The following is a 22,423-nucleotide window of genomic DNA, read 5'->3' as shown; positions in this document are numbered from 1 at the left end:
TGCTTTATTCATTAAGTAGCTGAAGATCACTGTTCACAATAGTGAGCAGAACTCCATTCATAATATGAGCTACACATTATATCATATTATTATATTTAACGAAAATATTAAGATTCTTAATCATACATGTGTATGTATGTCTAAGTATATGCATAGATGTAGGTATATATTTATGTATATGTATATGTGTATCTGTACGATTAAATATAATGTAATTAATTTTATCTGTTTAAAAATTGTCACAATATTGTATACTGCTCTATCCGCTGACATTGGTGCTCCTTTCCACTTTGGGTTTGCTGGAAGAAAACTCTATTAGAGTTAAGCTCGCCTTTGTACATTTGATTACCTCTGTCATATTCTTATAACTGGTGTGTACAATAAAGAATTAAATAAATAAATACATTAAATATAGTACTTTTCTCGTCTTTATCGACTTAAAATCAGTTTGGCAATTTATACTTATGTAAAAAATACAATCATTTTTTCACAGTTCTACGCTTACGTATATAAGTAAGTGTATTCTGCAATTGTCATCACCTCAATCGCATAGAAGTGTTCTATGTAATTTGGTCTATCTGTTTATCAAATTTCAACTAACATTCATCCATTTAAATATATCTTAATAATTAATAAAGTTTTACGTACGTAATATTAATGATGTATCAATCATTATTAAATTTCAAGCTCTATCAGTCTAGAGAACATATAATATTGATAGTTTCTTTAATATGTTTGATTAACAAACATTCAAACATCTTTACAAACTTTCACATTTATAATAGATTTATAAAATTCATTATTGATTCATTTAACAGTATCATCATCAAGTTACATCATCAGTATCTTACAGTCTTCAGAATATACAATGGCGACTATTTCCTAGTTATTTCCTACTATTGTTAGAAAACAGAAGGACTGAGATTTTTATTCATATTTTTTACTTGTCTAGAAAATGGGACTGGATTTAAGATATGGAAGCCTTAAGCAAAAAGATGTTTCAGGAACGATAATATCTTGAGGGATGAGGTTTGCTCCGCTCTCAGTAAAATTACCTGTGTTATTTGTGGCTGTGAAAAACTATGGCTTACATCTACCGAGTACCTAAACGGATTAAGTAGGTACATAAGAGATCATTTTGGTTGATATTTTGTCGTAATAACGACCTTTACATTGGTAATTTATTACAGCTCTACATTGAAATGATGTAAAAATAAAACAATGTAATAATATTTACGGTTATTTCTGATTTCACTAATCAAAAAATCAGAATCATTTATTTATATACGACATTTTTGGTTACTTACGCATTTTTTTATGTAAAAAGTCTACTTTGTTTCTATGTTTTTTCCTTAATATTAATAAACAATGATAATTATACTATTTGACTGTAATATTTTTGAATACATGATATGGTACTTAAAAAAATCAAACAAAACTTCGGATGTGAAGTAAAATAAATATTATCAAATGTAGAATAATTTAGTGTAAAAAGTGAAAAACACGAGCAGACTACCGTTTTACAATTTTCTAATACGGATAGGAATGTTTTGTTTGTTTACGTATTCGCTTTGACCGCAATACAATCTGCAACCACAGTCGGAAACATCTAATCTTGTTATCGTATGCAACGCGTGATACATCGCTGTGTATGTCAACTTTAAAACTTTACAAAAATATGTTTTTCTCATTTTAAAATATAAGTAAAAAATATTTTATACATTTCTAACCCTCTGTGATGATTTATTTTGAGGAAGCTGTTTAGGATTTTTTAATGTAAATCAGATACCAAATGTAACTTATGGTAAGTATATAATATAAAATACAATTTCTGCATTAGTGGACAAAATAAAATAAAAAAACAAACACATTTTTGTATGATAACGTCAAAGCCGACTGTAGTGCGTCATGACATTAATGTTAGAAAAAAGCAAATATAAATCGACCACGAAGAAAAATATACAGGTATACATATGATTATTGATTATTTGAAACCAATTATGGTATTGTATGGTTGAATGGTAGTACAATCTACAAATTAACGTCATCTTATAAATAATACAAGGCAAAATACCTCTCATTTCATTCAAATTAATTCTAGATACCAATTTTGGCGTAATTAATTATAAAGTACCAAATGTTAAAATTATTACACCAATAAGTAATTGAAAAATTTAACACGGCACTCGTCACGAATATTTTGTTGAATTAATTAAATTTATACGTCATTGAATTTATTACCAATTAATATTATTCTGTTTTATATTTGTGAAGTCGGCAATGCTTATGCTTATAAAATTACACAAATTCCTGGGATAATGTGATGTTGTTGTCTGGTAGGATTATTTTAAATGCAGTTAAGAGTAAGATATAAAATATATTAAATGCATAACGAAATGCGTTTGCTCACAAATTCTTAACACGATTCACAATAATTTTCATTATAACATATTTTATGCTGAAAATAGATTTACAACTAGGTTTTAATTAAGCAAAATCGGCACGAAATTGTTTCAAAGACAACAATTTCAAATTGTCATTGTCGTGATTTATTTCTAATTTTAAATCTTCTTTAATTAAATAAACCGTAATATAAATCAAATCTATAAATATATCCAGTTACCTCAATAATTTCTGTGTTATTGATATTGCTTTCCTATTTTTATAATTTTTATGAACCTTAGTAATATATTTTCTGTAATTCCATGTCAACTCATATTTAACACCTGACTTTTTTCCCAATTAGTCTACAATATTTTACTTACATGAAAATGGTGAAAAATAACGAAATTAAATTAAAAATCCTCACTTAATTAGGCATTCTTCACATTGATGAGGGCAAATGGACCAGTGGGCTAAACACAGCAAAAGTTGTTTGAGAATTGGGGTCCTTTGTATACAGAGCACTTCAGTGTGTACTCTTGTTTATTCTGTGGCTTCAGTGTAGGACCTCGTCCAAATCAAGAGGAACACAGTGTAAGGGTCATTTGTGTAAATACGAGTAAATACCATTTGTTACAATTACTCTGACGTTCCGAATAGTACTTATACAAAAATATTCGATAATTGTATTACCTGCAATTGGTCCTCATGGAGCTTTAATTCTCGTTTTTAATCATTAGGTAGCCATGACTTATAAAGTGTCGGTTCTTGAAGGGTACCAGGAGTGACACAGTAACCTCCATTTTTTATTTTATTTTAATGTTCGTTACTCATTTTTTTGTCACTATCTATAGATTGTCAGCTTATTTTCTAACTCTATAGTAGCGCAAAAATCCAATAGAATAAAAATATCGATATTGCAAATTAAAGAAATTCCATGGCACACGCGTTATGAAAATTATTTTAATAAAGTCGTGGGTTACGACAATTAATGGTAACAAAAACCCATGTGTAATATAAATTTAAATTTGGTACATAAGTTAATTGAGTTTTTAAATTGAGGTAAAAAGTGAACATAACTAGATTGATACAGATATAATGATTACAGTGTTAAGCAGTAAATTTAAAATGTAATAAAATTTTCAAATATAATTATTGTATTAAATCTACATTATTTTAAAAATATGTGAAAGTCAGTAAATACATATGTGTCATAATTTTTAAAATTGTTAGATACTTTTAGTTTAAGATGAAACTTTGCTTTCCTTTGCATGTTTTTGGCGTCTGTATAACGTATAATTTTCTGAGTAAATGTTGAACATGATATCTACAGCTACTTTTATGACTTGCCATATATAGTATAAATAAAAGTTGATTTAAATATTTTAAACACAGACACAAATATTCCGGATTAACATATAACATATTTTTTATTCCAACGCACGTTAAAATGGGTATATAAAAGTTAAAACGAAATCAAGAAGATCAAGAAACAAAATAAATTCATAATTTTGACCCACTGTTTTAAGTGCTCATAGTTAATGATAACCACTTTCCACAAGGTGGACTTCGTTTACCAACCCCAAAAAAAAAATGAAATGCCAAACCTACACATTGTTAGTCGATTATTATATTGAACAGGTTTCTTTTTTTTTTTTTTATTTAGAATGGTAAACAAGCTTTATATGGAAAGTTGTATAGACATGAGCAGTACCATGGACATAACAGAGTATACTGTTTCGCCCATGATACCCCCATGCGTTGCCATTCCCGAGGACTCAGGTGTTATTCCTTTGTACCCTGTAAATTCACGCCATGTCGCATCCTCCAAACCGAAACACAGCCATGCAAACACAACTGTTTCACGGTTGAAACACGAATGGGACAGAGGTACCCAAGCAATCGACTTTTGTACAAAGTCTCCCTCTGGTAAATTATTTATAATTGTACTTGTTTATAGAACTTTATTATTTTTTTTTTCCTTTGTTTCAGGAGACTCAATTAGTCTCTTAAAAAAAAGAAAAATGAAAAATTGCAAAGGATTTAAGTTTTGTTATAAGACATTGTGTTATTCTAAACAGACTGAGGTTTTTTTATAAAGGTCAGTGAAATGTGTGTTGAGATGAGTATCGTAATCCCGCAAAAGACAAATATCTGACGTACATCGTAAAATCCGACAAGCCACTTCTCGCGTCTGTAGGATAAATATCTAAACGAAAACTCTCCAGTCTGGAACTTATAATATTTTATACTATTACAAAATGAGCAAATGATTGTTTTTATAATTAACATATACGTATATAGATTATAGAGAAATATATGAATAACATAATAAACAAATATAAACATCTTAATCGCTTTAATTATTATGTACGCTCTGAACAAATATACTAAAAAAACATTTAAATAAGGTGTTGTGCCCGAACTGTCTTAGAATACTAAATGAATTCATATTAAATGAAAATTATAAAAAATATAAAAATTTTACATGCAGAATTTCTCTATATCTATATATATTATAAGAAATAAACATGGCGAAGTGAGACAGTACTTATTAACTCACTGACATGTGAAGATTTGGTATAATTCACTCACCTTGAAATAATCCTCGTTGTTCTTTCGTCATGCCGGCGAAATTTTTTTGTTTTATATCAAGATAATAATAACCTATATTCTGATTATTTTAGAGTATTTATATATTTAACTTCCATAATTTTACTGTATTAAAGTATCACGGTTCATTAAATAGCGTTGTAAACTATTATTTTATATTCCTTTGAATTATCTGGCTGATAACACGAAATCTCAGTATATGTATTGAGATAGCAAATTATATTTGATGAAACTGTGACTGTTTAAGACAGTTCTACTTAATAAATTAACTAAGAATTCAAATCATAAGACACTTTTCTGTGCTATTAATATATTTCCAAATAAAAGAATGTTCTTCATGTTATGCTAAAATCTATTAAGTAACATCATACTCGTGCAACTATATAGGTATATTTTAAAAATAGATATTATATCAAGATATAATTGAAGCAACTTCATAAAATAGATTTAGGTAGCTTGTCTACTCTCTGTATACCTATCTTGAGTTAGTAAATATGTTTGTTAATCATGTTAAAATGGCTAATGGATATGAATGTAAATAGAACATAGAGAAACTATATCTTACAGACATACATATCTGTCACGCCTGTCTCCCATTATGGCAGGCAGAAACAATGGAATGGCAAATGCTTCGATTCAAACAAACCTCTATTTAGTCCACATTCATCAATCTTTTCATACAGGCGACGGTTACCACATTTAATTTGGCCGTATAAACTTGTATATCTTAAATTAATATATAGGATACTTGTTAGCCTAATTCACACAGACAAAATTGCAATATACCACTATTATTAAATAGGTATAAAAATCTGTATAGGTACATCATGTTGAAAATATTCATATGTGCATCCCTCATTCATATCGAACAAGATAATTAAGATAAAATAACAAGTGCCTGTACAATCCGGAAGTATCTTGTTCAGATAGCAGAAAGAATATTCCTGTAATTTATCCATTAGAATAAGAGCGTTATTAATTTTATATTTATCTTTCAATTAACCAAACTCAATAAAAATGTACACCTATATTAAAATTTATATATGTAATATGAAAGAGTTTTCATTTCTTGTATACGACCAACGAATATTGAATCCACGAACTGCTTATAGAAATTTTTCAAACACATATTTGAGAAAAATACTAATCAAACTCTTTCAAGCGAACGTGCTTCTTTGAACACGTATTGCTCCATAACTTCCAAGTAGGTATATTTATGTATGTACTAATTTTTATCAGTGACTTCGTTTGTGTAACCGGGATAATATAGTAATTGACCAAAATAAAAAGTAGCCTGAGTCTTTCTGCACCCAATATCGTTTGGTTGAACTATTAAGACATATTTTTACGTTTCTAAATTATAGTAAGAATTTATATTATACTAGCTATGCTGCGACTTCGGCCGAGATTGTATCGTAATATAAAATTTTCTTCAAGAAAAGAACTATTAAGTGTAAAAAGAATTTTATGTATCAAAATGGTAGTTATAGAGACAAGCACGTTCAAAAAACAAACTCTGTCTCTATATTATATTAGTACACATATATATTGATATAGTATATCAAATCAAAATAAATTTTGAGTAGGCCATCTGCTGTAGTTTCAAAAGTATATTGTTATATGTTGAATAGAAATTATAAGATTCTCCGCTACAGATATACTTTCATGATGTTCACCTATATATTATATATATGTTGAAGCTACAGTGGGGATAAATGCTTCTTTAAATTTATATCTCAATGAGTCACGACTTCCCATAACAGTAAATAGCACGAATGGCACGTTTTTGTAATATAAAAATACTTTAGATATCGGCTACATAACGCCATAATGAAGCTCCGTACCACATTGCTCCGTACCACATTATACATCCATGTTTGTACAGTTGGCAGAATCATTGTTTTAAAAATTGTTGTTCCTTTGTTTGACTTTATTGATTACTTGTTTATTTGTTATGGATAAACTCAAAAATTACTTAACCGATTTAAAAAATTCTTTCACTTATAGAAAGTTACATGATCAGCGTGTAACATAGGATATATATTATTTTCGAAAATTTTATTTACCCATACGAATATTACTATTATAAAATGTTACTCAATTCGATTAAATTTTATTTATATTTTATTGGTTATATAATATTTAAACAATTATCAGACAGGACAAATTTATTTAAAGTTTAGATATTTTATGTATTAACTGAATTGAAATAAACAAAAAAGGTTTAAATTTATTACATAGCTTACATGTATCCAAGCCTAAATTAATATCTAGTGAAATGGAATATAAGGTTTTCTATAACTAGATTAATATATAAATATTCTATTCGGGGAGTAATAATTCATAAAAAAAAAATGTTGCTATAATTCTTTGAAATTTTTGTGCTACCACCCGATCAGTACCGCGTCTATTTCCTCTTAAATTACGTGTAGTTACTTATTTAAGAATTTTAGCTTTTTAGCAATAATAGTACGATATCATTAAAATATATTCATCATTATTCATCATCATTAAAATAGATCATCCCTTATTAAAATACATATACCGATTAAAAAAAATAGTTGTCAAAATTAGTGAGAATTAGAGGGAATACCGCGTAGTGTAAATGTAGAATAAAATACAGACGAAATAAAAACCTTCATCTTTTGGAAGTTGGTTAAAAATGTAATATTGTACAAAAAGTAAAATTATATCGAATTTTGTACATTATGTTATTGCCTTATTTCACTTATTATTAAATGGTAAAAGTATAATAGATGTTAAAAGTCAAACTGTGTACGTGGTAATGTTACGTACGTGAACCGTCGAGCATGATCAGAATGGATAAATCTGTTGAATATTTATGAGATTACTTTCAAAAATGCATACTATATGAGGCTATATCCCTAATAGCAAAAGTCAAAGGCTCAATCAATTGCGATCCGGACCCCGGGAGATATTCTGAATAGGTGGTATAATCTACACCTATTACTTATTATTTATTACTATTATATTATTATTATTATATACTTATTTAGTTTAATTCTGTTGTACAATAAGTCTTACTACTCTACTACAATTGGATCTACTCAATTTTTTATTTTGATTATCGTTTATGTTGAAATTATCACGATCATCTAGAATGGATGTGTAGATATGATATGTAATCATCATCATTATATCAGACTTTAACTGTCCACTGCTGAACATAAGCCGCCCCTTTTGCCAGTAGTTGCCATTGTTGGCAACTGCAGTTAGGCTTTGGAGATATAAAACATCTCTTTGTTGTTGCAAAACGTCCAAAACGTTGCTGCCCATCCCCATTCGCCCTCCTTATGACACGGACAATGATATGTAATACCTTGGTTAAAATATACTACTACGGTTTTAATACCCTTATACCGTACATTTCAGAAAGTTAAGGAGCCACGTTACCCTGTTAGTTTATTGTCCTATCCTTATAATAGAAATAGTCACGATACAACTGCTTTGCGACGACGTTATGTACGAGATAAGGTTTTGTAAAACCTTCCATTTTTAAATTTTGAATTATATCGATTTGAAAGTTACAGTGCTACAAATAGATAATTATAAGTATGTAGTAAGACAAACAAGTGGGAGTTTTGACAACCAGTTTGGATAAATAAAAATTGCGATTTGTTATTGTTATTTATCAATTTTAATTGTATTTGTTTGTTATTTGGTGTTGTAATTGTTCTAACGATCGTCATTAAATTTGATATAATTTTAGCATGAAAACATTGGCTTCTTTTTGTTCAGTTCAATGAACATAACCTAATCTCGTGGACGAAGCTGCAGATAAAAAGTAGTAAAAATAAAAAAAAAAAATATGTATATTTCTATTTCATATTAAATCTCCGTCCCAGTTTCTTTCTACGTCTGCGTCAGAGATTTCCTTAAAACCTTGTGTAAGATTAATACATTCGGCTCGCTACAATAAAACAGGAAGAGAGAATGTCATTAAATCTTCTTTGATTCTTTCAAATGCAATCACGCATTAACAGGGTAGGAACCATGTTCCGTGAATTAAATACAGTTAAAAATATACCTTGTCATTTGCTATTTCAATCCTGGTGTACTTAAATAAGATAATAAGAATTGGCATATCTATCAACGACTTGTAAATACTCCATTGCCTACTGAATCGGAGTTTACTTACTGTCCTATAATAGTATGTACCTCGGATGATAGTATATATAATATTTGAGATGAAAACAAATTGTTGTATTAAATAGGAACAACTGAATGCAAGCTCTTTCTAACGTTTTAGAAATTAGGAACCGTTATATTAATAAATAATACATGATTTCTTTTATTTAATTTGATATGCAATAGCTTCTTTAATACAACGTCATATTAGTGTTAATATGAAGAAGCATTTCAGAAATACTCAATGCCTATGTATATACTAATGTTTAGTATCTATTCGTAGAAAAAAATTGGATGCAAAACTTTACAATTAAAAAACTTTTTTATGATATGACTAATTTAATAGTAAGTTTGCTTTTTTGTTTGTTTCTTTCCTCTCTCGTAAAATTTCCAACAGGCAACTTTTTCTAAAAATCCTAGTTACTCGGACGAAGTCGCAGGTAATAACTAGTAAAATATAAAGAAAACTTACAATGTTGTGTTTAGACTTTTTTTTATATCACGAAGGTAGCAAACAAGCATATAGACCGTCTGATGGTAAACGGTTACTGTAGCCTATGGACGCCTGCAACACTAGACTAATATACATTGTGGCCCTGCTCTAGTTTAATTTGTCAAAGATTGCGAAATTTCGTACACAGTAGTAATCGATATCAATTGCACGCGATTGGTGCGTGCACACGTATTTTATTTTTAACTTAGATACGATCATCTTAGATAAAAACAAATTAATGTCATAAGCATTCCCAAAAAATAAAAGCAAAGATTACAAAAAATTAAACATCCAATGATAATATTCACTTTTATACAAATAAATGTAGTTTTTTTTTTTTTAAGTTGTAATAAGCATGGGAATTATATATACAAAGTTAGATTATTACTATGTGTCCGTGGTATATTTGTAATGACTAGTATTAATTGACCACAATATGAGATTACGCTCTACACAAAAATAAGAAACTTCAGTCGTAACAGTAGAGGTAGAGTTTAGTACTATTCTACCAATTGAAATCAGAATTATAAAAACGGATTGGAATGGAATAGGAGTAGATATTAAGTAATTCATACATATATCATATTAAGTAATTCATACATATGTCATACAGAAAGAAAATTAAAACAATATATATTTAAGACAAGTTATAAAACAAGTTATAATTATATAAGAGGTTTTGAAAAAATAGATAGCACACCGTTTTGTCCATCTATCTCTGGACCTGGAATTAATGTAAATTAATATTTAATCATTTTATTTTTAGAACCTGAATGTCTTTGAAATTTTGCACCAAGATTAAAACGTGGGCATCCGCTTATCTTTTTAAAGTAATCCTTGAAAACACGGGTATAGAACGAGATATAATAAGATTCACAAGTCCCAGTGTTTCCGTTGAAAACCAATATAAATGAATTAAAGTATTTTTTTTTGCATTATTTTGAAGCATAGTTTGAATATTAATATAAAATTAAAAAAAACAGTAAAAACGTTGAAAAAAAATCTTTAGAAACCTTGATAAGCATGAAGGGGCTCGCTTCATGAAGTGACATGCGGTGTCGGGGAAATCAGATCAATTCACGAAAGAAATCTCAAATAGAATTAGTTTGTTTAGATACACGATTATTTCTCCAGAATAGTTAACAACATAATCTAACTTAAAAAAGACAATTAAGATTATATCTATCATCATCATATATGATGATGATGATGATGATAGACTATAGATGATAGATTGATATACCAGCCGTTAACTGTTACACTATTATATATAAATATATGCCTCCGCTATAAGGGGGAGATTTGCCAGTAGTTACATTTTAGTGATGTTTTAAGAGAGACGGTGCTGTCTATCCTTCTAAACTTAAGTTCCCTAAGTCGCCTCTTACGATGTATTCTGTATCGAGACCACACAGCCATATCAAGGTTTATAATCTTGTATAATTCTATAAAGTAATTAGTGTCCTTTTTGTAATTTAGACCGAATTTCAAATAAGAATGTACAATAAAGCTTACGCAGTACAAAATACTCTGTATAATATAGTCTAAACCATTTTATAATAACATTGTAAAAGACATAATGATCAAATTGTTCCATAACAACTGTCGCTTGATCATAATTTTAAGTTCATTTTACCTACTATGCGACCAAATACGGGAATACTTTAACTACTTGATGTTTGCAGATGTGGTGGGCACTATGGTGCGCGGTTGTGGTGGCTGGTGGCGTTAGCGCTGCGGCGGCGCCCGCGCCCGACTCCCTCTCTCCACTCACACCTCTCGACTTGGTACAAATCGACCCTCCTGCTCCTGATGATGTAAGTTTGTATATTTAGTCAATTTAAATTGAATAATTGCGTTCACCTATGAGTCGTAGTGTAGGCGTATTACTTTAGTGGATCGAATTATTTTAGTGGAACCACTTCTATTCAACCCTAGAATCTCGTGGGAGTTAACTAAGGAAACATAGCACGTTGCAGTGAGAAAGACCTCGAAATAACTTTTACTAGTATGGTAAACGTTTAGCTAGTATGGTAACAGTAGACTAGAATACTTCTCTTATTCTCGTACCTATGCTTAGCAGTGAGATCTTAGTACGTTGTTAAGAAAGAAAGGAAATTTTCTTAGACTATTGTTTGTTTACTATTACTAAGATTATTTTTCACAAAATTTTCCAAAAGAGTCAAATTGAATATACCTATTTGTAAAAAAGGTTTTGTAAACATTTTCAAGCTTCTAACTCAATAAAAACTTATGGCCCTTCTTAAACATACTACTCTCGCAATTTCTTTGTTGTGCTGTGCAAGTATATTAGTATTCTAAAAGTGTTGTCATATCGCTATAACATTTGTGACCCTATGAACAGCAGCACCCGGTCGTCTGTAGCAGTTCCCTTTTATAAATGAAACCCAAATATACAATATATATAATGTATTCCTTGTACAAATTAATAATGCCGAATGGCATGAAAATTACTTTTAAACTTTGCTTTTACAGAATAGAGACAAATGTTTTATGTGACATATTATTTGTTTTTATTATGCAAATAAAAATAAAATTGAAGGCAAATAAAAATCAGAATCAAAGTCGAAAGGATAAATTTGATAGTTTCGAGGTATGTGTATATTGTCTTTGATTTACATAGGTAAAACCAGTGTGCGTGAGCCGCAAGGCAAGTGTGTAGTTTGGTGAGGTATTCTTGGTTGAATATGTGTGTTTTGTTCACTAGCTGGAAAATTGTACGAATCCGCTTCAGAGAATGTGCAAAGGAAAATGTTTTTACTTTTTTATAAGATACTATTCAATCGTATGATTGGTCCCGTAACATTTGCACAGTTGTCGCCATGACTGCCTACTTATACTTTAAGACAATTTTAAACGCATTTTCGTTGTCATCAAAATATATTTGTTGTTGATGGTTGTTGACAGTCAAATTTTGAATTTACCCTTACATATACAAATGTTTGTTTCTTCTTACTAATTTTATTTTTATTAAGTATTCGAATATATTTTTTTATAACAAGACAGGTTAGTCTGGTGGAAGACTTGATTAATAAGTGTACAGTTGCAATATATTAATAGTTATCAATGATAAATCATTAAGTATATTTAATAATATGATGAAAATAGTACTTGATATAAAAACGTCTGTTATAGGAAGGTGTCAGCTATGCCATGCCTGCGGTGGGGGGCCGGTACGCTGGTGCACCCTGGCTTTACTTGCTTACTGAGATGCCCCACGAGTCACAGGTATCGATACAATAAGTTTCATTATTTTATATATAATACGCTATGTATTCATTTCGTGTTGAAAATTATTTGTCAAACTGTATTACATATATCCTGTAGATTTATAACTGATTACTCGGTATAAAAAATAGGTATAATATGTGATATTATCAAAATCATGGTTTGTTTGCAACTCTCATCAATGATGAAAAGTTTCAGCATTTCCTACTACAAACTATATTCAATTATACAGCAAAGTTTTTTTGTCATAGATAATATTATTTATATTAATACAAGTATCTTTTGTAGATATAAATCTACAACAAATACGAGAATGTAGATAACTACATTCTCGTACTTGTTTACAATATCATGCAAATTATTAAGTTGTTTGAATATGACTGCTCTATATGAAATGCTCGTTACAAGTAATTGCACTGTGGCCACATTCTCCTTAATCAAAGCAGTGCTAATTAAATTTTTCAATTCTCAATTACCTAAATTATTTCATTTCTAAATATATTCGTCGCTTGGTTATTTTAGCAAATCCAGTAACTGGAATTCGACTTTATAAACTCCTTCTTATTTACTTGTTCAACATTTTCTCAGACCTTTTTATGAAGGTTAGGACTTGGTTTGTAATTAGTTGAACAAATTACAATGTCAACAAGAGACGGGTCGGCTCCCACGAGATTTGAAGATGCCAGATTTTTTTTCAAAGTGTAAAAAATGCAAGGAATTTTAGAAATTATAAAAAAAAAAAAACAACAAAGGTATTTAGATAAAAAAAAAATTGGATAATTACAGTAATAACATTATTAGATTTACATAAATTTGCCCAATTATCTTTTTGAACTGTTTAGTAAGGCTATACATTAAAAAGATTTACATGAAGGTGGCAAGTAACAACGTGAGGTTGACACGTCAACGTCGGGATTTCTCTGTAAACCCGCCAGTTGATGTTCTGCAACGGGGCGTGTACAACAGTCTCGTGGAACGACTCGTTCAAAACAACAGGAATTTTCTCAACCGCGTTGGAAAACGAGGTGAGACACTGGATAAAAATTAACCGTTTTAAATTGTTCAATCATTTACTGATCGATTGTTAAATCAATAATGTTTTGTAATAAGTAAGTCTGATATATAAAAATAGATCTGAATGTTTTGAATTGAATAAGTAGCAGTATAGAGATATTGATGTTGATAACATATGTTCGACATACATATGCATGAATGATTAATCAGGTTTCCGTTAAATATGCTGTACAATGTGTAGCGAATGCTGCCAAGTAGATGAGATGTAAATAAAGTGCGTAATAGAATGTTAAATAGCTAAATCATGCATGAAGCCCTCTATGTTAGTTTTGTACAACTCTTGCTCAATATAACAATTATTAATTCTTTTTTTGTATTTTGTAGCATCGATGGAGTAGTCACAACTGAAGAAAGAAGATAAAACGTAAAGGGCAACTAGTCATATTATTAATACTACGTAATTTACGTAACTGTTAGTATGTAGACACTGAGATTTTTTTAAATATATCTAAATGGCTGCGTATATTGTGCATAGTGTAATTTATATTATATACTGTTTAATGTTTCAATTTAAATATAGCTCTGTTCGAGTGTTGTCTTTAATATTAATTATCAAGTATAGTAACAATTTATCTATAATGGGGGAAAACTTAGGACAAGTACTTTTTAATTTTCTTTGAGGCCTGATATTTGTTAAAATAAAGAAAAGTAAAACCAAGTAAAATTCAAAATTTAATACATGCCTACGTGTATCTTGAATAGTTTAACCAACAATCTACATAGACACTTGGGTAAAACTTGATTTGGCATGAACTACATTGGTATTTATTGCTAATCTATTTGCTTTTTTGTAACATTGTATACAGAAAGAAATGCATCATGTTATATATCTTTATCTTTATCTAGCCTTTATTTTTATTTGACGCTATTAGAAATATTTACGTAGAATTAAAATATATCTTAACTCAATCAGTCTATGTTTGAGTTAAATTTGAAAATAATTAAAGAAAGTAAATATAATTTATTTTATCGTGCATTGTTTTATTGGACTTTGTAAATTTATTAGCAGAAAGAAACAAGTTGTTAGGGCAATTAAAAAAAACAAACCACTACAATCAAGTCAAAAAGCTGAATGAATTTTATTATATAATTAAATATATATATATATATATATATATATATATATATATCTTAACAAAACAAATTATTAAGTATCTCTTAAAAATATTGCCGTCTTAATATTTTCAAAATAAACAACCTCAGATTCAATTCTACACCAGAAGTTTATATGCCAAGTACCGAATTTTTAATGCAAATAATAATCATAAGGTGATTAAAAGTGAAAAACTATTTTTATTCTTATTTATGTAATGTGCTTAAGCATTCTAATAGAGTATGTTTTTAAATAAATGTATTTTTTGTTATAAAATATTGTCTTTTTTTTTATAACCTTGTAATGTACGTTTAAAATATTGATTGTTTGACACCTCCCAAAACTGTCACAGGTGTTGCTGTAGGGTTGAATAATAAATAGGCGTTACGGATGGTGTCTCTTAAAAAGGCATTTTAAATACTTTTTGTTCCAGATACCTTATAAGTATTTGGTGTAATGATGTAACAAACCCTTAGCATCTAAATAGATAAAGTATTTTAAATAAGTATTTAGTTTTATATTAAAGATTTATTTGCTTTTAAGTATTCTAAGTCGAAGTACTAAATTTCCATAATACTGATAATACTGCTGAAATGAAAAAAGTAATAAAGAATTATATGAGTGAAAAAAGCAATAAATTAATGCGAAAAATTTTTTGGAACTGATAGGTAATTTTGTTAATTAGGAACGTTTAATTTAATACACGGCACACGCTTTCCCTTTGCTTTAATTACCAGGTCTCTGTGTATTAATTAATTAGTTTTAATATAATTTTTCTGGAGTAAAATATGACAGATAAATTTTAATTTTATCTGAAGATTTGCAATGATTTACATATTATTTTTTCTTTATGAAGGTTTAGATACCGACTATATACTATATCTATTAATATGTACCAAGTATAGTAACAATTTATTAATGATTATCTATGCCTACGTGTATCAAAACATAAAAAAATACCTATCCAAGTGCATAGTTAATAGATATGGCTCTATTAAATACTTTAAATATCTAAATTCTATCATTCTAGTAACTAATATGAGTAATAAGCTCATAAACTTAAATATATTTTTTTACTTTTAAGTTTTTGATTCACTTGAGTTTAAACAACTAAACGGATTGATATGAAATTATTTACACAATTTAACTAGTTTATAAGATCCTGAATATTATTTCTATTCTGGTATACGTATTTCTCTGAGATAACGTACAATTAAATAATTTTCACAACGCATTGCAGGTGGTGCAAGATATATATAAATCTGTTTTATATACATACAATTGTATAATTTAATAGTGTAGTATATTTATTTATTTATTTATATACATACATCTCTTTCACACCTATTATATTTATTTATATACTTACAATATAACACACTAAAGAGAATAAGAAACAGTTGCTAATCTATGGCGCATGATGGTGAAATGAAGGTTGGCAGCCAGCGAGTGAAGCGCCGTATGCCATCACTGTCCATCGATCTGCCGATGTCGGTGCTCCGGCAAAAGTTGAACCTCGAAAAGGAGAGGAAGGTTCAGGCCCTGAGAGCTGCAGTTAATAGAAATTTCTTGAATGACATTGGCAAGCGAGGTGGGTATTTTTTGATTTAGATAATTATCTTATGTTTGGATAATCTGAATAGAGTTCGCGGCAGTTCTATAAAATTATACATATCCTATTTTCTTTTTCATATATTAAATTTGCGTTTGACCACAATTTTACCTAATATTAAGTGACGATTGTATATTACATGCAAATTCAAATACTTATTTACTCTATCCCTGAAAGACCCCGTATTAAAAGAATTCAAAAACACTACGACGGTGGAAGTCATAGATGATTAATGTCTAATAATAATAATAGGAATCAATGAAAAGACAAATATTGAAAAGACGTGGTTACGAATTAATTTCAGATTTATGTTTTTTCTTTGGTTTTAAATACCATAGAGTTGCTCTTTTATATACGTACCACGGCGTTGGAATATTCTAATTTGTTCTTATTATAGAAAAGGCGATTATTATTATGAAGCAAATTTTGTTTATTTTACATATATAATTGATAATAATAAGTAATTAATTGAAAATAGAATATAGTATTCAGATAATATAGTATTCAGGTTGGGTAAATACATAGAGAAAAGTCATTTTAACTTATTAAAAAAAATATATAGCTTATCCAACCATTATAAATAAAGCATAACCTTTCATAATTTATTTTTATAGTACATCATTTTGTATATTGTAAATATTTTCCTCCTTTAATTCACATTAATGACTACTTTTTTATTCATCAAATTTTAAAAATGTTTAATAACAGACAACGGGATAGCTTAGGTAATTAATTATACTTTCGAAAGTAACCCCTTAAAATTAGAGTATCCTGTAATTTCTACAAATTAATTAGTTTCAAAAAGACATTGTAATTCGATTAGATAATATTCTATTCTTTTTTTCTTTTTATAGTTCCAATTTCATTTAGATACTTCAATTTATTGGAGTGTTCAGACATTGAAATAACATTTAATTATTAGTAATAACATTTTCGTTTCTTATTACAGGCTGGAAGTGGTCTCCTTCGATGGAAGCGGGTAATCTTTAAGCATGTCACCTCAGTAGATTGTTCCAGAATTTCTGTGCTCGCAAGATGATGACGCAATAACAAAAATATATGTTATTACTCTTTGAGTGAAATTCATGTAATTACTTAAATACAATAAACAATACATATAAAGTACTTAAATATTATTAATGAATTGTAGATAGTTATTTATAGTAAATATAGGACTATTTTAATAATGTGATCTATGATACAGATGCACCAAAATTTTCTGTAAAGAATGTTTTATCACGTTTTTGAAAGAAGTTTGTTTACTTAGTTAAATTATTGAATTTTTAGGAAAAAATATTGGTTTTGTAAAATATTGGTCAGGGTTAGATGTAAGTATTCATATTTATTAAAAATATAAATCGTATTTTAAAGAATATTAGAGTTATTTGACATGAAATTAGGTAGATAAGTGATATGCCAAAATATTCCAAAATGTGTAAACCGGATTCAATATCATATCGTTTATTCTTATTGTCGTCACATGTAAACTATTGTAATAATTTTGATTGTAATAAGTTTTTAAGTAAAATTAGAGAACAAAAGTAGGAATAATATTTTCTTCTTTTATTTTATCTGTTTTATTTTATTCGAAGATACGAGCTAGATAATTATAAAGTTTCATCCATAATTATTGTTGAAATATTTATGGTAACAATTGAATATTATGTATAGTATCATAATTGGTGTTCTGTAACTTAGATCATAATTAGAATAAAATAGTACAAAAGAGAAAACGCAATAAAAATGGTCTAAAGTATTTGCAGTTTTATTCATATTATTTATTTAACGTAGTATAAATCCGAAAAATATATTCTATAGTGTATTGAAAAAAGTACATGAGCGATCTAAGTTTGTTCATATTTTTTCCTACCTCGTTAAATATGTCTATACAGTTTTCTAAGATAATACTTACGTAAATCAGGGGGAAATTTACAATGACAATGTGTTCAAAAAGTTTTAAATATGGATGTGAATGGTTGTCAGTAGAAGACTCTTTTTAGATAGGACGGATGAATTGTGTGAAAGATAATTTGACTAGAATGGGAAGGAGTATAGAGAAGACTGTAAATATAGATGAAAGAAAGAAAAAAATATAAAGCCTTAGCCGAAGCCAAGTGACATGGGTTAGATTTCAAATTTCTTTTTTGTATAGGTACACAGATCAAAATTGTTTGAAATTGATAAGAACGCGGTACATTTATTTGCTAATTAACAAAACACTCTTCCATTCTCATTTTAAAATACTTAGGAATAACAGAATGCTATATTTGCTATTGTCTAGATGCACACATTTATTGAAATGCTTGAAATGGGAAGCATGCAATCTCAAGTACGGCTGTTCGTAGATAATACTGGGTGTAATGTAAGACTTGATATACAGCATTATATGGAATTTCATACGAGTATATGAAACACTGAGGAAAGTCAAAGCTTATATTAGCGTAATGTCACGTTATTTCTCGTCTTTTTAATCAACGATATATATTGTGTAATAAATGATTTTATTTTTAAATAAGAATAAACTTCCATATATATTATAAACAAATCTTAACGTCTCAAATTTTACATAGTTTGTACTTTTATGAGAAAATTGTAACTTATTTGTAATTAGTTATATTTTCTATTTAAAAATTGTTCGTACCTAAAAAGACGCACAATATTTAATTGATTATAATAATAAAAAGATTAAGAAATTTACTATGAGACGAACTAAATTGAAGATTCGAAAGTAGAAGTACAATATTATGGTTTGCATACTAACTTGGTATTTTGTTTTTATAACTTTTAAGAGAAAAAGTACCTACTTCACATCGCACAATTAATTAGCTATATCAATTTCAAAAAATTTAATTAGCTAGGTATATTCACAGAATATGAATAAATCAAATAAATCGATTATACGTTTGAATAATGGACGATGTCTATATATTTACAAGTTATATTTTTTTAATTAAACTTACTAATAGTCTCTTACAACTTTGTTCACATGATTGAGACATTTTAATTGACCAAATTAAAAAGTCTTTCTCCGTTCAAAATATAAAAACTATAGGCACGTGTTTACATCATTTCACGATTGTTCGTTGAGTCGGTAAACAAACCAAGTGGTAATAAATAAATTATTATTTATCTATTAACTGAATGAATATAATATATAAATATAATGAATGAATTTTTACATTTGTAGTATTGATTAGGACTAGCTGTATCCCGCGAATTCGCCCTGGTTAATCTTAATTTTAACTTAACGTAATTTTTCTCATTTTTTTTATCATAAGTATATATTATATATAGGATATAAACCATATATACACCAAATTTTATTTAAATCCGTACAGAAAGTTTTACGTACTTTTCGTTCAATATTTTCACAATTATAATAGCAAAAAAATTAAATTGGTTACTATTTAGTGAGTTATTTGAGTGATGCTTCCATTACTTAGCTACTATTATTTTTCAATCATGAACATCCTAGTATGAATAGAACAACACGATTAACAGATAGTTCTTTCTGAGAAGTTAAGACGTACCTATATGATATTTATTCTATTATTATTTATTTGTTAAATTCATTGGCATTTACAATAAGTCATTTTATTTGTTATTTTCCTTTATTAAACTACCACGAACTGTTTTTATTTTGATATGTAGTATGTAAATTTTAACGGTTTTCTGTTACAATATTTAGGACTTCGTGCAAAATTTATTCATAATGAAATTTATGATAAACATATAAATAGATATATTTAACACTTTCGTACGCGAATCGTAACGTAGGTGTAATCGTACAGAATGCACGTAGTGCGAGAGAGACGTCACTGTATATTGTAATACATGCATTCTGTATAATTACGCCTACGTCCACGCCACAATACAATCCGTGTGCGAGGGAGCTACTAATTATTCATTTCTGTCTTACGACCATCCGTCTACCGACTCTACAATTGTATGATTTAATTATTTTAATACAATAATATGTTTTATTATTAACGTTCTACATAAAAGATTTTAATTCCTTCAAAATTATAATCTTATATACCATTTTATGTTAATAATTCTATTAATGTCACTATTAGGGAGATATATTGTAAAATATGTTTATGTTTTGTATTTACGAGTATTAGTCTAATTTAATTGATTTTATAATAATTTGAGATTTAAAGTGTCAGTTGGGGTTGACGCAGAGGCTGAGCGAGCTGAGTGAAGGTCACGCGCGGGCGAAGCGCAAGATGCCGTCGCTTTCAATCAACAATCCAATGGAGGTGCTACGGCAGCGGTTGCTGTTGGAGGTGGCCCGCAAACAAATGCGTGAAGCGAATCAAAGGCAAGCCGTCGCGAACCGACTTTTCCTGCAAAACGTCGGTAAACGAGGTAAACCATATTTCAGTTCTTGTATAAATGTTAGGTTTAGAAAGTGCAATATGGCTGTAAGATTAATGGATATGAAGGCATAAGATCTTAGTCTTCAAGGATGGAATAGAGATCATTTAACAGTGGCATTGGAAAATATGGAATCTTCAAGCAGTGTACTTTGTTATATTCATAGTACAACTTATATTCATATTATTATTACCAAATTCCATCAGGTGAGCCGTCAACACATATATTATTATTAATAGTATTAAAAATAAGTACATAAAATTTAACATAATTATCCCTTATTGCATGTTTACGATTGTAATTCAGTAACGAGTACTATAGACCTAGAAAGTACTTATTTGTATTATTTGTATTCATATGAGAATAATATTTAATATTTATTGTAAAATATATTAAATATTATTTAGTTTTATTGTCAAACTATATAAAAATTTGCCAACTAATTGCACTATGATACGGAGTACTCTTCTCACGAGTTCATTGGAACTGCATGAATGAGATTTACTCAGCTGAAACAGATTACAGAAGGCTAAGATTTTGAACTTTGTTGGAATGTAAAATGTTTAATCTAATCTCAACCTATTTAAGAATTCAAAATGCAAGGTATTTAAAAAAAAAACTAAGATATGAATAGAGTCGTAACCTCAATTTTATTAAAATATTTATAATTTTATTAGAAACTAACTGCCTACCCCGGCTTCGCAAAAGAGAAATAATCAACGATTTTTCATAAATTTTCCTCCATTTCATTGTCCTGATAATTTCTAAATAGAATACAAAAAATGCACCAAATAGCTGTAGTCGTTCTGTAGTGATGCGCTTATACATGTATATGATACATTTGGCAATTTAATTTTCTTAATATAGTATATAACCTAAGTTTTAAATAATTATCTATTTAATAATTAAGTACTTATACCAAAGAAGATATCATCATAAAGTTGCTGTATTATTTCCATATCTTTATATACAAACGTGCAAAAGTCAAAGGTAACTATATAAACTACTAATGTTGAAATGTTGAATTGTTCAAAGACTTCTAAAACAAAGTTCTGTATAGTGGCATTGTTAAATCCTGTTATTGAATTTCAAAGATTGTAGGTACTGTGGCTGCGGTTTGATTGTCCACCTAATAGTTTATCGTTCATTCCATGCGACTGAAAACAGTTCCCGACGGATTTACTCATATTACAACCTGCTTTATTGTAGCACTATGATCATTTGGTAATTGCAAGTCTTCGCAAAATAAATAATATGAAATACTCTGTATGTTTTGCAAAAAGTTAACAAAAATTATAATTAATAAAAATTAATCTTTTGGTCACAACTCTGAGTAAAAAACGATGTCTCTGATACCTTTATTATTACGAGTACATCC

General features: G+C 28.5%; 1 protein-coding gene across 4 annotated transcripts in view; it reads left to right on the top strand.

Annotated features, from left to right (window-relative positions):
- LOC113522859 (diuretic hormone 45) overlaps positions 1 to 22,423 on the top strand; it is a 77,367-nt gene that overhangs the window by 52,139 nt on the left and 2,805 nt on the right. Inside the window, exons 3-6 of one of the 4 annotated variants that reach the window (XM_031913918.2) lie at positions 11,323 to 11,454; positions 12,794 to 12,886; positions 16,488 to 16,644; positions 17,615 to 18,421. In XM_031913918.2, the coding sequence (XP_031769778.2) occupies positions 11,323 to 11,454; positions 12,794 to 12,886; positions 16,488 to 16,644; positions 17,615 to 17,655 (423 nt within the window). In that variant the 3' untranslated portion in view covers positions 17,656 to 18,421. Of the gene's footprint in view, positions 1 to 11,322; positions 11,455 to 12,793; positions 12,887 to 13,760; positions 13,935 to 14,284; positions 15,210 to 16,487; positions 16,645 to 17,614; positions 18,422 to 20,849; positions 21,037 to 22,423 lie in introns of those variants that run through there. The other 3 variants (XM_031913919.2, XM_026908701.3, XM_052897893.1) reach the window with 3 other exon arrangements.

This window comes from Galleria mellonella, unplaced genomic scaffold (genome assembly GCF_026898425.1).
Source record: "Galleria mellonella isolate WM207_F2 unplaced genomic scaffold, CSIRO_AGI_GalMel_v1 utg38, whole genome shotgun sequence".
NCBI classification, from domain to species: Eukaryota; Metazoa; Arthropoda; class Insecta; order Lepidoptera; family Pyralidae; genus Galleria; species Galleria mellonella.
This window is presented reverse-complemented; position numbering and strand designations above follow the sequence as displayed.